The following is an 18,552-nucleotide window of genomic DNA, read 5'->3' as shown; positions in this document are numbered from 1 at the left end:
TCTCGCATCCATACAAGAGCACACTCTTCACTTTGTGTTGAAGAGCCTCAGTTTCGCCCTCGCAGCTGTTATTTGTGAATTCCATATGGGATGGAGAGCCTTGAATGCAGTTGTTGCTTTCCCTATCCTGGCACTGATATCCTTGTCTGTTCCTCCGTCTATGCCCATAATACTCACTAAGTAGGTGAACTGCTCCACATAGAATCACAGAGCTGGAAGGGACCTCAGGAGGTCATCTAGTCCAGCCCCCTGGTTCAAGCAGGATCAACCCCTACTAAGTCATCCAGCTGGGACTTAAAAACCTCAAGGGATGGAGAATCCACCACCTCTCCAGGCAACGCATTCCAATGCTTCACCACACGCCTGGTGAAATAGTTTTTCCTAATATCTCACCTACACCTTTCCCTCTTCAACTTCTGACCATTACTCCTTGTTCTGCCATCTGACACCACTGAGAACAGTTTCTCACCCTCCTTTTTTGGAGCTCCCCTTCAGGAAGTTGAAGGCTGCTATTAAATCACCTCTAAGTCTTCTCTTCTGTAAACTAAACAAGCCCAAATCCCTCAGCCGATCCTCATAGGTCTTGTGCTCCAGCCCCTTAACCATTTTTGTTGCCCTTTGCTGAATCTGCTCCAGCAAATCCACATCCTTTTTATGCTGGGGGCCCAAAACTGGACACAATATTCCAGATATGGCCTCACTGGTGCCGAATAAAGAGGAATAACTACTTCTCTAGATCTGCTCGAAATGCTCCTCCTAATGCACCCCAGTTTGCCGTTAGCTTTCTTGGCTACAAGGGCACACTGTTTACTCATATCCAGCCTTGCATCCACCATAACCCCTAGGTCCCTTTCCATCGTACTGCTGTTGAGCCAGTCGGTCCCCAGCCTGTAACAATGTTTGGGATTCTTCCACCCCAGGTGCAGGACTCTACACTTCTCCTTATTGAACTGCATCAGATTTCTTTTGGCCCAGTCCTCCAATTTATCCAGGTCCCTCTGGACTCTCTCTCTATCCTCTAACGTATCTACCTCTCCCCCTAGTTTTGTGTCCTCTGCAAACTTGCTGAGGGTGCAACCCAGTCCCTCATCCAGGTCATTATTAAAGATGTTGAATAACACGGGCCCCAGAACCGAGCCTTGCAGCACTCCGCTTGAAACAGACTGCCATCCTGATATTGAGCCATTGACCACTACCCGTTGGGCCCGACCATCAAGTCAAATTTCTATCCATCTTATAGTCCAAGGATCCAATCCATATTTCCTTAACTTATGGACAAGAATGTTGTGGCAGACCGTATCAAAAGCCTTGCTGAAGTCAAGGTATATATCACATCCACTGACTTCCCCATGTCCACAGAGCTTGTTACCTTGTCATAGAAGCTAATCAGATTGGTCAGGCAGGACTTGCCCCTGGTGAATCTATGTTGGCTACTTTTGATCACTTCCCCTCTTCCAAGTGCTTCAAAATGGATTCCTTGAGGATTCCCTCCATTATTTTCCGAAGGATTGAGGTAAGGCTGATGGGTCTATAGTTCCCTGGATTGTCCTTCTTTCCTTTTTTAAAGATGGGCACTACGTTTGCCTTCTTCCAGTCATCCGGTATCTCCCCTGATCTCCAAGAGTCTTCAAGGATAATGGCCAAAGGTTCACCAATGACCTCTGCCAATTCCCTCAGTACCCTGGGGTGCATGAAATCCAGACCCATGGACTTGTGCACATCTAGTTTTTCTAGACAGCTGAGAACTTGTTCCTTCCCCACAGATGGCTGCCCTCCACCTTCCCATACTGCATCATCTTGGGACCGTCATGGGGAAGTTGACTTTGTCTGTGAAGACTGAGGCAAAAAAAGCATTGAGTACTTCAGCTTTTCCTGCATCATCTGTCACTAGGTTACCTCCCTCATCCAGTAATGACCCCACACCTTCTCTGATAACCTGTTTATTGTTCACATGCCTGTAGAAACCCTTCTTGTTGCTCTTCACATCCTTGCCAGCTGCAGTTCCAATTGTGCTTTCGCTTTCCTGATTGCTGTCCGGCATTCTCCAGCAGTATGTTTATAGTCCTTAGTCAACTGTCCACGTTTCCATTTCTTGTATGCATCCTTTTTGAATTTAAGCTGACTAAGGATTTCCCTGTTAAGCCAAGCTGGTTGCCTACCATGTTTGCATTTCTTACTATGCAGCGGGATTGTTTGTTCCTGTGCCTTCAGTAAGACTTCTTTAAAATACTGCCAGTTCTCTTCAACTCTTTTCCGTTTCATCTTCATTTCCCCTCCCAGTGTGATGGTGGTGGTATTGCTGGACTGGTTGATCCTCATTGTCTTGGACTTTCCTTTATTAATCTCAGTCCAGTCATTGAGGCAAGTGGTGCGACCTTTCTTTCATTTGTTCGTGTTGGTGTGAAAAGGGGGTGACATCATCAGCAAAATCAATGTCCCCTGAATGCCTCGTTGATGGCCATCTGTTGTCCTGTTTGTAATGGAGTCCACTGTGATCAAGAACAGGAAAGGTGACAATAGGCACCCTTGTCGCACTCCCAATAGTATGCTGAAGGATTCTCAAGACACCATTGTGAACAATTTGCCCTCTCTAAATGTTGCCTTTGCACCCCCCACCCCTCAACTTTCTGCTCTGAGGCCCCTCCTCGCACCCCCAACCCTCTGCTCTGAATGAAATAGGGTGACCAACTGTCCCATATGGGGCAGGACGGTCCTGTATTTGGGACACCGAAAAGGTGCCCCACCTCATTTTTTTAAAAGGGAAAAATTGTCCCATATTTAGGCCCTCAGGGGCTGGGACTGCCCATGGCTATCGCTTCCCTGGGGCTGAGTTGGGGGGGGTGCCAGCTCCCTGGGGCATGGTGCAGCCAGGAGGAACTGCCCCTCCCCCACATATCTCTCTGTCCCGTATTTGGGACAGGGAGATATGGTTGCCCTACTTTTAAGTGTAGACTGGTGCCCAAGCAATATGTATTAGGGTACAGATGGAGGAAGAGTTAAGGCTGCATGTGCAATGATTTCCAGGCTCTCGAGTGATCTTGTTTTGTTTTTTTAGTGCAGCTTCAGTTCTCCTCTCTACCCTAGCTTTTGACAGTTGCCTACCACTTGCTTGTTTTGAAAGAGAAAAGGCTCTGAAATGCCGTGAACATAACAGAGAAGCAGCACACGAGGAACCGGTTTTGCCCCTCCTCTGTCCAAGGTGATCTGGGTGTCTTGGCTGAGGGCAAGCCCGCACTTAAAAAGCTGTGTGGATGCAGCTTCACATCTGTAGTGTCCCAAACTGTGTTCTGTGAAATGTGACTAGGTGTTCCGGGGGGGTGGGGTGAATAATGCTAATGATATTTTTCCTTCTAAAATATTAAATATGAAATTATGTGCATATTAAAAATGAAATCTTTCATCCATCCCCCACCCATTCCCAGCACATATGTGATTCGTCAATATATTCCAAGCCCAAACGTGTTCCGTGGCCAAGCTAGTTTGGGAAAAGCTGCTCTGAAGTGAAAGGGGAGAGCTCTCCCCTCAGTGTAATGAATGTGCCTCAGTAAAAGGCCAGAGCTAGGTTGGTGGGCTAAGTACATCAAAGTGCTGAATCAACGAGAGAAATGATTTTGCTTAGGCATGTGGATAGAATCACACCCGTCAGCAGCTCAGGTAGGTGGAAATAATTTTGTATGGTAAACCTGCCCTTAAATGAATATCCCTTGCCCATAAGTTGCAGTGACCGTGAGATGGAGGAAACAGTGTAAACTCCCACTGCGCCAGGGAGGAGCCCTCAGCTCAGACTGCAGCAGGGAAGGGACAGTGGGTGCCCCAGAGACAGTGCTTCCCTGCATACAGCCGCGAACCAAATGTTGTAGGACTGAGAAAGGAGCACAGGGTCTGGTAGACCAGCTGTGGCACAGGGAGTGGGGTGCTGGAGAGGGTGCAGTGGCCTAGCTGTGACTGGGTGGGTGCAGGGCCCAGGTGTGAGGGGAGGGAGGAGGGCGTCGTGCTCCAGATGGGGCTGCAGGGGCCCAGCTGCGGGGCGGGGTGCACCAGATGTGGCTAGAGGGTGCAGGGGCCCAGGTGCGCGGCGGGAGGGGGTTGCACTGGCCACGTGCGCGCCGCCCTGCGCCGATCTCCAGAAAGCATCTGCTTAGCCAGCCCCGCCTCCGTGACGTCACCGGCGTTCTAATTCTTACCGTTGCTACGGGCGAGAGGCGCTCCTCCCGCCGGGCACCGTTCGGGCAGGGGGCGGGCAAGGAACACCACTGACCCCCCCCCCCCCCCCCCCCAGCCTCTCCGCCGTTGGACACGGGCGCATTCACTCGAAGGCAGCTCGCCTCCCTATTGGCCGGCCGGTGGCCGTCTCCCGCCCCTGCCTGGTGCCTGCGATTAGCCGCCGCTAGCGCTCTCAGCCCGGCTGCCGACCTGCCTGCGGGGAGCGCGCGGCTCCCGCCATGGGCCCGGCCGAGGGGAGCCCGGAGGCGGCGGCAGACGGCGGCCCCCTGCTGCGGGCCCCGGAGAGCGGCAGCGTCAGGAAGGTGAGTGGGGGCGGGCAGTGTCCCCTCTCCCCAGCCCTCGCTCCCCCCAGGGCGGGGGTGGGGAGCGATGCTCTTCTCCATCCCCCCTCCCCTGCAGCTCTTCTCCCTTGTTCCCCTGGTGCCAGGGCGATGCACCCGGCCAGTGCGTGTTGGTACTGGATGACGGCTGTTGCTTGTGTGTTTCGGCTTTCCTTGGCCCCTTCCTGCCCCAGAGGTGCCATTCCCAGCTCATTGAAGTGCTCTTTCTGTTCCGCCTCTAAGTACCAGCCGTTGCCGGGGTGTGAGCAGCGTGGCATTGCACAGTGGTCTTGTTTTGGTAGCCGAGGTTTGTGGTGGGTGGGTATATGTCGTAGTCTGCATGTTGGTAGCTTCACCCTGTGTGTGTTTAGTTCGCATGAATTTATCTGCTAGGTCGGGCTACTAATTAAACTAGCGATGCAAGAAGAATTAATAGCAGGAGGGAGGGGGCGCTTCAAGTGGTATCCTTAGAAAGTGGAAATGGTTGCAGAGCTCCGGTGAGTTTTTTTTTCCACAATAGGTAGCGTGCAGGCAAATTACTACTGTACTCTTACATTCAAAGTAGTTTACAAACCCGTCATAAAGTGGGTAAATAATGGCTTTTGAAACTGTCGTGTGCCAATGCCTGTGTCCTGAGAGTTTGTCTGCTAATTTGGTGTAAATTGCCTTTGTTAATCTGATGTAGATATACATAAGTTAAAGATAAAAAGCAGTCAAGTAGCACTTTAAAGACTAGCAAAATGGTTTACTAGGTGAGCTTTTGTGGGATAGACCCACTTCTTCAGACCATAGCAGACCAGAACAGACTCAATATTTAAGGAACAGAGAACCAAAAACAGTAAGCAAGGAGGACAAATCAGAAAAAGATAATCAAGGTGAGCAAATCAGAGAGTGGAGGGGTGGGGGGGAAGGTCAAGAATTAGACTGAGCCAAGTATGCAGACAAGCCCCTATAGTGACTCAGAAAGTTCCCATCATGATTTAAACCTGGTCTGGCTATGGTCTGAGGAAGTGGGTCTGTCCCACGAAAGTTCAGCTAATAAACCATTTTGCTAGTCTTTAAAGTGCTACTTGACTGCTTTTTGTCTTGATAGTGTATAGACTAGCACGGCTTCCTCTTTGTTACTATTCATCAGTTAAAGATAGTGTCCTCACACAGAACTCCTATTTAGTTCAGTAGATGTTCTTTCTCTGTAAGGGCTGTAAATTTGAATCCACAGCTTCAGGTGGGTAAAGATCGAAAAAGAATCATGATTCAAGTACTAATTTTTAACCTTTGTGGTTTAATTAAAGGGGCACAATCAACTTATAACTGCAGGTGCTACCTATAATGTAAGAGTAGGAAGGTGTGTTGTAGATGGTTTATACTGTGAGGGGGTGGTCATGGTGGGTAGTGCTCTGACAGCATCAGGTGGGGAAGAAACCTCCAAAGTAATAAAACATGGTTGTAAAACCACAAAAAATGATTGGAGTGTCTTGACTGTAGCATCTTTAATGACTTGACAGTGGGAAGAAAAATTAATAGATTTCAGGTTGATGATGTCTCTTTTTAAAGAAGACTCAGTAATTCTAATGCATTCATTGCTCAGAAAGAACTGTTAATCCAGTTGGTATGACTTTATTGTTTTGTGGAGATTCATAAATACTACAGTAACACTCATCTTATAGATGAGCTATGTTTCTGTCACCAAGGCTTCAATACATCTGTTTCCTACTTGTGCACAGAACCAGTCTATTGCCCTAACTTTTGTGGCATGCAGACAGCTCACTCTTTTTGCAGGAACACTCATTTTTACTGACTTTTTTTTCCCCCTCCAACCCCTCAAAAAATTGACTAACTTTTTATGGGTTGGTGTATTTAGATTTGGCATCAGTCAACAGTGGTAATCTTTTTCGAGTTTGAATAATGCATCTGTTTAAAAAAATCAAAGCTGTATCATAGACATTTTAATGGTGTACTGTAAAGCTTACCTTGTAATGCAGTGTTATTCAGAAAAATGGGACTTTTTATAGTGTGGGTCTGACTTTGAGGTTGAATTGCTATATTACACACTTAACACAGCTTGCTTCGAGACAGTAGCTTTCTGTGTATAAAACAACAAAATATCAAGTCTGTATAATTTGACTATTAAATCCACTGTGCTACCACAGCATGCATTGCATCACAAATGTTGCTGGTTCCTTAAGTGGATTTTCTTTGGCCAAAAATATTTGAGATTCTTAAATGTCAGATCTTGAAACAAGAATACATTTTACTTCTCTTTCAACTGGTAGCTCAAGAGAAAATTAATCAATTTCATTTCTCTAGTCAGTTTTACTTTCCAGTTCTGTGCTGGTACAGTTCTAGAATGTGTGGGCTGCAAATAGTTCTTGGTCAGTGCTACTTTGGCTCTAAAATATCTAACAGTTTCTCTCTTAGAAATACAATAAATGGTCTTAAGTACCCAATACTTTAAATATTTGCTCATGGGTTGTAGTGCTTATTCCACTGAGTAGTCCCCTTGACTTAAATTGGATTTCTTGCCATAGGCCTTAATTCAGAAATATCTCTGTCCAATACAGTATTTTAGGCTTGCTCAGATGAGAGTGGTGAGCATGGTGTAAGATCTTATATGCAGTAATATAGGTAGTAGGCATCCTTCAGTCTGCATAGACTATGGATCGCGCCCTTTAAAGTTTCAATTGAGGACTTCATTTACAGCATCTATTGTGACTATGAAGACCCACACGAGAGTGACAGTCCTTGCTGCATCTCTTGCATATGTGGTGGGTGTCTGGCAAGTCCTTATTGTGCTTTCTGTGCGCTCGCTTCTCTTCTGCTAGCTGTCTGATCTTCATCTCGCCTTTCTGAAGGCCCTTGTGTAACCCCTGCCTCCATCTGCTGCGGTCGTCTGCTAGTTCTTCCCAGCTGTCCAGCTCGATGTCTACCTCTCTGAGGTCTCTCTTGCAGACATCTTTGTAGCGCAACTGGGGGCATTCGGGAGGTCTTTTGCCAGAGGCTAGCTCCCCATACAGGATGTCTTTTGGAATCCTTCCATCATTCATCCTGTGGACGTGGCCAAGCCAGCGGAGTCGACGCTGCCTGAGGAGGGTGCGCATGGTTGGGATTCCAACTTGGTCGAGGACGGCGGTGTTGGTCACTCTGTCCTTCCATGATATTCCAAGGATGCACCTGAGGCAGCGCAAGTGGAAGACGTTCAGCCTCTCTTCCTGGCAGGCATACAGGGTCCAAGTCTCGCTGCCATAAAGGAGGGTGCTGAGGACGCAGGCTCTGTAGACTTGCATTTTGGTGTGAGTGTACAGCTTGTGGTTGTTCCACGCTCTCTTGCTGAGTCTGGACAGAGTTGTGGCCGCTTTTCCCATCCTCCTATTTAGCTCAGTGTCCAATGACAGGGTGTCAGTGATGGTGAACCCGAGGTAAACGAACTCGTGGACGACCTCTAACGTATAGTTGTCAGTGCTGATTGATGGGGATTCAGCAACATCCTGACCAAGTGCATTTGTCTTCTTTAGGCTGATGATAAGCCCAAAGTCCTTGCACGCTTTGGAGAACTGGTCCAGCAGTTTTTGAAGCTGGTCCTCTGTGTGAGACACTACAGCAGCATCGTAATATAGGTATCCATTCTGTATAGGTCTTTGTACTGTGCTAATCACTGTGTGTGTGTTTTGTATTATAAGAACCTTAACTAGTGAGTTCAGGACCTGGGACTTGGACTGTATTCTGAACTCCACATTGGATCCAGAAATAGGATTGGGGTAATATACTTAAAATGTTTGATTTAAGTACACCAAAGGCTTGTGCTGCAGCAGGTAGCTGAGCCAGAACTACGAGTTATAACTCTCTCGAGGTCTTAATGTAGAATTGTTTTTCTAAAAAAGCCTCCGTATGGTGAACTTGAACCCATAGCGTACTAGCATATGAGTAACAGAGATTTATATATTTGTATAATGCTGCCAAAAGCTGAGGGGGTAAATATAAAATGATGACAGTGCCAAATTCACCCCTGTCAAAAAAACAGCCACACCCCAAACACCTCTTTATCTTTAGCTAACCTACAACTAGTGGTTCTCCTTATGAAGTCTGAAATATTGTAGCTGGTCAGTGATGGGCTCATCTTTTGGTATTTGAGTGAAATAAAGTAAGGTGAAGAAAACCTGATGCAGACTTTAGATGTGTGGGTTTTGTTTAAAGAGCATACGCCTAATGCTGTCTCTGTAGTTGCAGAATTTGTTCAGGCTTTTGTTTGTGATCTCAGATTTACCATACAGTGGATAAATCCTGCCATCTTAATACTGCCTTGCACAGGAAGAGCTCTCAGTGACTCTGACAATAGACTTGGGTTTTCAGAATATCTTTTCAGCATTTCAAACTCCTTCATGTCCTTTTTCTTCTGTACATAGTGTGCAGTATTTCCCTACTGTAGCACGTCAAGATTTAAGTGCACAGTATATGTAGAGTCCCTTAATGTTGTTGAAGTACTAAATTAGCAGCCCTGCAGATTAAAGTCCTTGGTAGCTAACAACAAACGAGAGCTATGGTAGTATAAATTGCCAGTGTTCCTCAACCTTATCTGAAAGAATGTCCTCTCAAAGGGCGGGATGGTTCAAGCTCTATGGAATACTCTGTCCTTTCGCATCTTTTGGGGCTGCCAGTAAAGTTTTGGATTGGGTGAGTGTGTATCTGAGTGAGAGACGTGCTCACCAAAAAGTGAGCTAATTCAAAGTTCACCTCGCTTCATACACTGTAAAAGCATCAGTGTCAATTGCCCCAGGCTGCATTCAAACCTAAGCTTAGAAGTGAAACACTTAGTACAGGTTGAACTCTCTCATTTGGCAACATGCATAGTCTGGCATGATTTTTAGTTTGCTGGATGATCACTTATCATGGGTGTGGCAAGGGTCCCTGTAGAGTTTGTTTCCAGCCACCAGTCCTATGTCTTGGTGTTTGTGTGCTGTTGTTTAGTTCTAATTTATGCCTAAAAGTCTCCTAAGAGCCCAGTAAGCAGTGAAAGTATTGTAATGATGCTAGACAACATTGAACTCCCATGGTTGGGCAAATTTTCTTATCTGGCACCAGTCAGGTCTCAAGGGTGCTGGATTAGAGAGTTTCAACCTGTCATCGTCATCAACAGCCATGGGCTCAGCGCCCATTGGTGTCCCATGCCTCCCTCACTATTTCCTTACATCTTTCCCTGTGCAGTGCAGAGCTAGTCTATAGAAACTAAACCAATCTACTATATCTACCCAGTCTCTGTGGGGTCTGCCTTTCCTATTCAAATCATGCATTTTGCCAAATACCAGGGTCTTCACTTTTCATTTGTCGTTCATTCTGCAGATATGCCCGAACAGCTGTAACTTCTGTTGTATAACCTTCTGCAATAAGTTCTCTTTTGGCTATATGATTCCTTGTTGGTGATCTTCTGCGGCTATCCTATTCTCAGGATCTTTCTATAACAACTCCTCTCAAACACCAGTATTCATCTCTTCACTTCTTTTGTTATCGCCCATGTCTCATATCTGTGCAATGTGCTGCTGAAGTCATAGGTTTTCAAGACACTCAGGTTGATTCTTAAGCTAATCACTTTATTTTTTCAGATCTTATCCTTCGCCTTCAAACTCACTTTTGCTGTCCTCGTCGCTATTTCCTTCTTACAGTCTCGATCATGTTATTTTGCTCCCCAGATACATGAACTTATCTAGTTCGGTCCCATCTACACTAATCTTCCTTCCTATTTCCTGATGTGCACATACCATTGTTTTTGTTTTATTGATGTTCATAATCAGTCTGTACCACTTCCCTTCCTCATTTAGCATCTGCGCCATTCTCACTAGCTTCTCTTCTTCATCTTCAATGGTAACTAGATCCATGAACCTCAAGTTGTTGATGCTCATTCTGTGCACAGATATCCCTTCTATCTTTTCCTTAATCTTGTTCATCACTCTCTCTAGATAAGAGGTAGCTGTGTTGGTCTGTATTCTAACTAAATAAAACAATAGTCATGTAGCACTTTAAAGACTAACAACATAATTTTATTAGGTGATCTGCTTTTGTGGGACAGACATACTACTTAGCAATTTCAAATCTCCTTGTTGTATACCTCTAGTTGTTCTAAACCAGTTTTCTGCATGTTCTCACTGCTATCTCCACGTTGCTGTTGATATCCTTCAACAGCCATATCAGTCTACTATCCACTCTGTACATCTCCAACACCACCAAAGTCACTATCTAATTTATACCGTCAAACGCCTTGTGAAAATCAATGAAGCAATTGTAGATGTTCTTGTTCTTTTGTCAGGCTTTCTCTGTTATCAATCTTAATGCTAATATCTGCTGTATGGTACTTCTGTCTTTGCTGAACCCTGCTTGCTTATCTGTGAACTCAGTCTCTCCATCAGTATCATCATCTGCACCTTACCTAGATGATTTTATAGGACAATCATTCTGTAATTCTTGCACTCCAATGAACTTCCTTGCTTGTGTATTGTCACTAGTACAGATCTTGTCTATTCCTTAAGTGCCTTTACCTCTTTCTATGCTATATTACAAAATCGGTGTGTTTCCTGAATCATATTTTCTGCTCTGTATTCCATCATTTCCAGGTCTCTTCTTCTTGCTCAGTCATTTCACTGCTCTTTTTCTACTTCCTCCTTTGAAATATCAGTCTTGATGCTTGGCAGAGATCACTTTCAGTTCTTTTGTTAGTCCCTCTGAGACACTCGGGTCCAACTGTGCTTTGTACAGATCAGTACAATGTCTTGTCCATCACTGCACAACCTTCTTGTTCATGAGCACCTGTAGTCCCTGATTGATTACATTACCATAATGCCTAAGAGCTGTAGTTGCGGAGCAGGGTCCTGTTGTGGTAGGTGCTGTGCAGGCACAGAACGAAAAGACAATCCTTGCCCCAAAGAGCTACAGTCAGGAGTGTTATGTACACTACCATTTATGTTGCTTAGGTTATGAGGGGGAGTGGCTTATTCACACCCCTAAGTTATATCAACTTGAGTGCTAATGTGGACAGAATTATGCTCGTTGGAGAGCTGCTTCTGCTGACACAACTATTGCTGTTTCTTTGCTGTGGGGGGAAGGGTGATATTTAAGTTGATAGGAAAGTTTTCCCATCATCTTAGAATGGCTGCATTAGAGAGTTTGCAGTGGTGCATGCATACAAGCAGGTGGAGAGCTAAATACAATTCTCTACAGTCGGCGAATAAAGCCATGATTCACGCAGCCTGTCTAAGCATCAAACTGGATAGAGCTATTGCGTTGTGACAGTCTTACAAAGACGGGGCTACAGTCAAAACATGCAGCAACCTGTTTGGAAAACTATTCAGGATGACATGGGGCATCAGTACCCAGAAGGTACACACTTAAGCCTTGGCCCTCTATTGTTCAGAGTGCCGTGTACTGCACTCCAGCGTCTCACTCCAGGTCTCACTAATCTCCTGCAAAGATGCTAGATATACAACAGAATTTATTCGTGTGTATATTTCAGACATACTTAACCAACCATGGTAGAGGAGTAGATTTATCAATTCTCTGGAATATTGCTCTGCCCTATATTCACTGAAAGAAAAGCACAGCAATGCTCCACATATGTTGTACCACATATACCGTTAAAGACTTGATTGATCTACCACAGTCATTTGCCCTTGCGGTGCCAATCATGGCTGTTTACTGGATGAGGGATATGTGATAAAGCAGGGGTGGGCCAATGTTTGGGCTTTACGGCTCGTGTGGGTATGGAAATTTTATATGGTGTGGTGAGATGGATGCGTGAGGACTCAAGGAGTGGTGTCACAGTGGGCTCTATGTGGATGGTACTAGGAACTCCTAGAAGCCCCGCTGCCAGTGATGCCAAGGTGGCTATACCAGGCATGGCCACAGATGGAGGCATCCTAGCTGGGAAAGATGTGGCCCCTGTATGTTTTTGAGGATCTTGAGGGGGAGACATAATCAGACCATGGCATGCATTGTTGAGGTCTGCAAAGTGACTCAACTTCTTGGAAGTCTTTTTGCCTCAAACGTTGTTGGTAAGAAAGCCATGGCTTGACTTGACCAAATTTCATATGGCAGATAGACACAAGCTTTCAGTTTATGACCTCAAGTAAGGAATAAGTCTTATGATTAGCTAGTTCTGTTTCCCTCCCATCCCCTGGGAAGGGTAGTTGGGAAAAATTCCAGATGATGATCAAATGTTTGAAGGTATCAGCTGCTCACCTTTGTCCCCATCAACTGATAGCTGAAGGTGCTCCTCTGATCTGTTGAAGGGTGAAGGTTTTGAACTTTCACAGTAGTTTTCACATAGCTCTAGCACACATCTAGAGAACACTTTGTTTTTCCCTTAGTGTTGAGCTCTGGTTGTAATGTTTGGCTGGCTTTTGGTGCTTAGAATGGACTTGCTAGAATAATACTGGCTCTAATCCTGGTTTGTCAGAGGCAATAAACTTCAGTGCTGGACATAGCTTGTTTGACTTAATGATCCATACCTTATTCTTTCCCATGGCTTTCTTGATGTGCTGTACTCCTGTGTGTAGAATCTGTGCTGCTTCCTGACTTTACTATGCTTGCAACAAATTTATTGGCATCCGTCAGAGGGGCTGCTATGTGTTTACTTACCTCAGTTAAAACCCACTTCAAAGATAACCAAGATTTCTTAGCTATAGACTTGAGTTTCACTTGGAATGTGACTTGTGTGACTGTAGTAACTAAATGCACACTGAAAAGTCTTAAGATCCCAGAAAAACTGGAGAGTTTAAATGAAATTAATGGTAGTTACAGTTGCTCATGTTTCAGGATCGTATGTAAGGCTGTATGGGAAATAATCATGCAAGGAAATTCCTACTTAAGTTTGAAAGCCATCCCACATGTCTCTCTCTGGTCCAAATAACTGACAGGCTTTGGAAGAAATATCTGAACTGAAAACTGTAGTGTGGTTCTTGGAATCTTTTATACTGTACTTTTAAATCTCCAACCACTATCTGGTTAGCGAAAACACATAACTGTTCTTTATTAGAATGCAGACTACCAAGGAGATGCATGTTATGGGTGAGATTTTTTTTCAGAAATGCCTATGTGAATGCTGAACTTCCCTTTATCTTTCAATAGGGATTATGTACCTATCCTGCTCTCAGGTGAGATTTTCAAAAACACCCATGCGGTAATGCCTGTTCATTCGTGTGGTGTTCTCACTTGCAGTCTGAAGAATCTTTCATTTTTTAAAGTCTGTTTTCCCCATAGCTTTGGGTTAAAAACTCTCACACCAGTGCTGAATTTTCTTTTCTTCATTTTAAAATAATGACAAAGCCACTAGAGACTAGATCAGTGATCAGCAACCCCTAGCTGGGGGCTAACAGTGGCACTCCAGCTGACTTTCATTGGCACATGAGATGGGAACTCAGCCCTGCCTCTCATCCTCCATGCAGCTGGGAGCTTGCTCAAATCCATGCCAGCTGTGGCTTAACAAGATACCAGCTAATGTTACCAGCCACCACCTAAATGGTATTGCTCTGCATCTTTATTACGGAAGCAGTTTGTAAGAAGGCTATTAGTGACTTCAAAAAGTGTCATTGGCACACAGACTGTACATAGAAGTTAAAAGGTCAAATTTGGCCCTCCATCTCAAACACTGCTGACCACTGGAATAGACCTTAGTTACTATGCACTGTAGGTATTGCACGGTGCTCATTCTAACAAACTGGTCAGTGAGGGGCACTTTGTGAGAGCACTTCGCTGTGAAAGGCTTTACCAGGTATCTCTGGGAAGGGTGAGGATTACTCTGTTTTACAGGGGATGTAGGAAGCTGAGGCAGAGAGATTAAATGAATTTTCTACAGGCAGGAAGTCTCAGGATCCTCCTCACAATATTGTGCTACTTGATCCAGTTCAATACCTGACTTTCCAGTACAGTTTTACTGTGAAAACAACAAGAAGTCCCGTGGCATCTTATAGACTAACAAATTTTGGAGCATAAGCTTTTGTGGGCAAAGACCCGCTTCGTCAGATGTTTTACCGTGGTTTCCAGCTGGCTGAGGAGTATGGGTGGGAACTGAAAAATCTCTCCTCAAACTTGACTGATTAAACGACTAGATATAATTTTCAACTAAAAAGGAGGTAAATGCCAGCACTTGTTTAAATGTTTGCTCTATGAACTCATGACTGTGAGCAACACTGTGCATCTTTCTTATCAGCAGCTAGAGTATTGCGGGGAAATCCAAAGAATGCAACTTCCCAGGATGCCGTAAAAGGAAAGATTTAAGTTAACACTGTCCTGCCTCCACTCGCATCTGTAGTTAGGATGTTCGGGAAGACGGACGTGTTCACACGTGAAGGCCAGAGTTTTCCAAAGTGACTGTGATTTTTGGGAATTTGACTGGAATACCTTTATGGGGGCTGCATTTTAAGAGGGAGCGTTCAGCATTTTTTGAGAATCCATCCTGAGATATCCCAGGTTGGACACTGAAAAATGGAAGAAACATAAATGAATAGTTGTTCTTTTGAAAAATTTAGTCCAAGGGATTGTCAAAATCTAGTGTCACCTCTTCTTGGTTTTTTTTTGTTTTGTTTTGTTTTGTTTTTGTTTTACTTTTACTTTTTTTGATGGCTTTGCCAATGTTGTGATACCTGAATGTTTTTTCCACTCAGATCAAGATCTTTACCTACACAACTTTGAAAGATAGTCAGGACCCTATTTCGCTTAGCTCTTACTGATTTAAAGGGAGAGTTTCCTTTGCATCTCTCAAATCTATAAAAAGATTTTTAAATGTTGCTTCTGTCCGCATGGAGACTTGCCGCTATGCTACAGTTTCTGTCCTTGTGGTGTGTGACACAAGTTAAAAAAGAGCTAGGGAAGGAAATTGTCTCAAACAAAATGTTGCTTTTCACAGCTCTTTCTCCTTTGATATAAGAGAGCCTGTATCCATGCTACGAGATAAAATCAAGTTTGAAGGAGTTAGCTTGACCTTAAAACATCACTGTCTTCACTGTAAATGTCATTAGTTCAATTTAGTTTGCCCTAATGTCAATATTAGTGGACGGGTATAGCATCAATTTTGAGTTTAAAATGTCAAAGGCTAGTGTGGAAGTGCCATGTCTTTTCATGCGAATTTATTAGCTTCCACAAGCGTCCTGCATGTATCCCACAAAGCTGCGCACTTCACCTGGCTACCAGCTCCTCACTACTAGTGGGGAAACTGACCAGGGCTGCTGTGCTGTCAGTTTCCCAGGTTTCCCCCATGCTGTAGGGACCCTAGAAACTGGCTCCCAGCTCAGAATGTGGAGCTGAGGGAACCACAATGCGCCGCTGCAACAGTCAACGTTTGGTGACTGCGGCATGGAAGCAATATGTAGAGTTTGTTGGGACCCTGCGCAAAGTGAGGATACTCAATTGAATTTTTTAAAAAAGGGCATTAAAAATTAATTTTTAATTAAAATTTATTAATTTATTAAAATTTAATTTGAATTAATCCTGTAGTGTGGACGTAGCTGGAGTGTGTCAACTGCTGTTTGCCTCACCTCTTGCTTCAGAAAGAACAGTAGAACCTCAGTTACAAACACCAGTTACTTACTAACTGACCTGTCAACCACACCCTTATTTGGAACACAATCAGGCAGCTTCAGAGACCAATAAAACAGCAACACAGCCCTGATACTACGAAAAAATAGTGCAGCATTTTTCTTCTGCATAGTAAAGTTCCAAAGCTGTATTAAGACAATAGTCCATTATAAAGTTTTGAAAGACAAAATGTAACATTTCGTTCATAATTCTGAACGATCTCCATTTCAGAGGATCTACTGTCTCTGTGGATTTGGATGAAGTTGTGCTGGTTAGGGATGGGATTTTTCATGAATGCAGCAGTATCTGACATCCTGCTTTAAGGGATCCCTAAGAGTCTTACACATTCCTTTGGAACCAATTCTTTAGACTTTCTGTTCTTTACCACCTAACAAATTATTTTATTAGTCTTTAAAGTGCTACTAGACTATTTGTTTTTTCTTATGGAATCCACTATGCACATTGTCTAAGGAAATGTCATCAGTTCTGAGACTTGCCTGTCTCATTTGTTTTAGTGAATCCATGCTTTCCTCTAGAGGCTGCTTTGAGCCCTTCTAACCCCCTCTCCCCCATTCAACTGTTGGCCCAGCCCACTCTAGCTCAGCGTGGAAAAAGTGGCACAGTCCCTTGGAATAGGGCTGTGTGGCAGTAGAATACATTTTGGTGGAAAAGCAGAGTGCTTCAAAAGGCCCGCACCCACTTTGCTTTGCATTTGTTCCTTTAAAACAGTTGTCCCCGAGTTATTCATTTTGCTTTCAGCATCTCACAACTGAGGCTTCTGGTTTAGCTAGTTTTTAGTCATCATGTCCCATTTGATTCATCCAGATGGTTGTGTCATTTTCCTTGATTTTTTTTTTTTTTTTTTTTCCCTATTTGTAATGTCTGTATGGGTAGCAGGTGTAGTAGGCCAGCTTCCCCTAGTGCAGTTACTGGCAGCCCCCTGCACATCTGGTTCTGCACCTTCCCTGAGGTCCTCACTGCTGCTTTAGTGAATCCCTCCTTTCTTTCAACCCCACCCTGACCGTGGAGGTTCCTGCTCCATAACTGTCTCCACCCTCCTCCCCTGTCAACTTCCCACAGTCACAGCATCCCTTTTTGCCTCTATCCACTCTGGCCTGTGAGGCTGCCCACCATGTCCCACCTCACCCACTGTCCTTGGGAGATGGCTTGGGCTCCTACCTGGCTGATGGCTAGGATGGGCATCCCCACAGAGATGAGGCATTGAGCAGAAGGGACAGGGTTGAGGGCGAGCATCGTTGGACGCATACTCGGATTACTTTACATGTCACAGCTGAGCATTAATCAGAGTTAGTCTGATGGATGAATGCAGCTCTGTAGTAATCGTAAACATCCACACTTACTCTAGTAGCCCGTTCAAGTTAGTATTTTCATGTGATTTCAAAGTATTCAGAACAACTAGCTCCCAACAGATATAAATCTCTTGGAAACTTTTCACAAGCAATGTTTCCCACCCATCTCGGTTGTTAATCAAAACAAATATGATCTCAATGTTTTTCCACTCCTACATATCTGTGTTCTGTCCATCTTTCATTTTTCTGAACTAGGGCAGGTTTCCAGTCCATGTTCTCTTTTGCAGCCAAGAATTAAGTTTTTATTGGCCCCTCCACTGCAACATTATGAACAAGAGCTAGGGCTTGAAATCTCTCTTTAGAAACTGGCTCTTGTACTCAGCTTTCAGCCTACCAAATTCACAGCCATGCAAAGCGTATTGTGGCTCATTAAATTTGATCTTTTGTGTGCTTTTTAGATTTCACAGACGAGACCAGCATTTCTGAAATTGGGGGCCCTGACCCAAAAGCGAGTAGCCGGGGGATCACAAGGTTTATTTTCAGAAGGGCCATGGTATTGCCATCTTTTCCCATCTCTGAGGACAGTGCAGAAGTAACTGGAGAACAGTGGTTGTAATGTTGGCTGGGTTCCCAGCGCAGAATGCAGCACATGGCCAACAGCAGTGCAGAAGCAAAAGTGGCAGTGCTGTACCGATGTCGCTCGTACTTCTGTACTGCTGATTTCAGAGAGTGATGACTGTTAAGGGCCCAGCTCTGCAGCAGTAAGGGTGGCAACACCACACCATGTCATCCTTACTTCTGTTGCTGTTCTCAGTGGTTCTGCCTTCACAGCCGGATTTCTGGCCAGCGGCCACTGCTCTTCAGCTCTGAAAGCAATGCTGTTAGCAGCAGCTGCGCAAAATACCTGAAACCCCAATACAGTAACCCTTCAACTCCTCCTCCCCCAACTCCTTTCCTCTGCAGCTCCTCTTTGCCTGTGTCTACACAACAAAAATCTTTGAATTTGCTTACTTTGAAGTTGTAGCACTACCCCATTCCCAGGAATGGGGTAAGGACTTTGAAGTCTACTTTGTAGACTCTGCTGGCTACTTGAATGTAGTGCCTAATGTCAAAGTTAGTTCCTAGTGCAGATGTAACTGTAGGGG

At 44.7% G+C, this 18,552-nt stretch overlaps 1 protein-coding gene across 3 annotated transcripts in view; it reads left to right on the top strand.

Annotated features, from left to right (window-relative positions):
* The first annotated feature begins 4,408 nt into the window (after positions 1-4,408).
* Positions 4,409-18,552, top strand: part of RHPN1 (rhophilin Rho GTPase binding protein 1) — a 57,278-nt gene continuing 43,134 nt past the window's right edge. For 2 of the 3 annotated variants that reach the window (XM_074986586.1, XM_074986584.1), the window contains exon 1: positions 4,409-4,526. In XM_074986586.1, coding sequence (XP_074842687.1) covers positions 4,443-4,526 — 84 coding nt within the window. In that variant the 5' untranslated portion in view covers positions 4,409-4,442. The remainder of the gene's footprint in view (positions 4,527-18,552) is intronic. The other variant, XM_074986585.1, reaches the window with a different exon arrangement.

This window comes from Carettochelys insculpta, chromosome 2 (genome assembly GCF_033958435.1).
Source record: "Carettochelys insculpta isolate YL-2023 chromosome 2, ASM3395843v1, whole genome shotgun sequence".
NCBI classification, from domain to species: domain Eukaryota; kingdom Metazoa; phylum Chordata; order Testudines; family Carettochelyidae; genus Carettochelys; species Carettochelys insculpta.
This window is presented reverse-complemented; position numbering and strand designations above follow the sequence as displayed.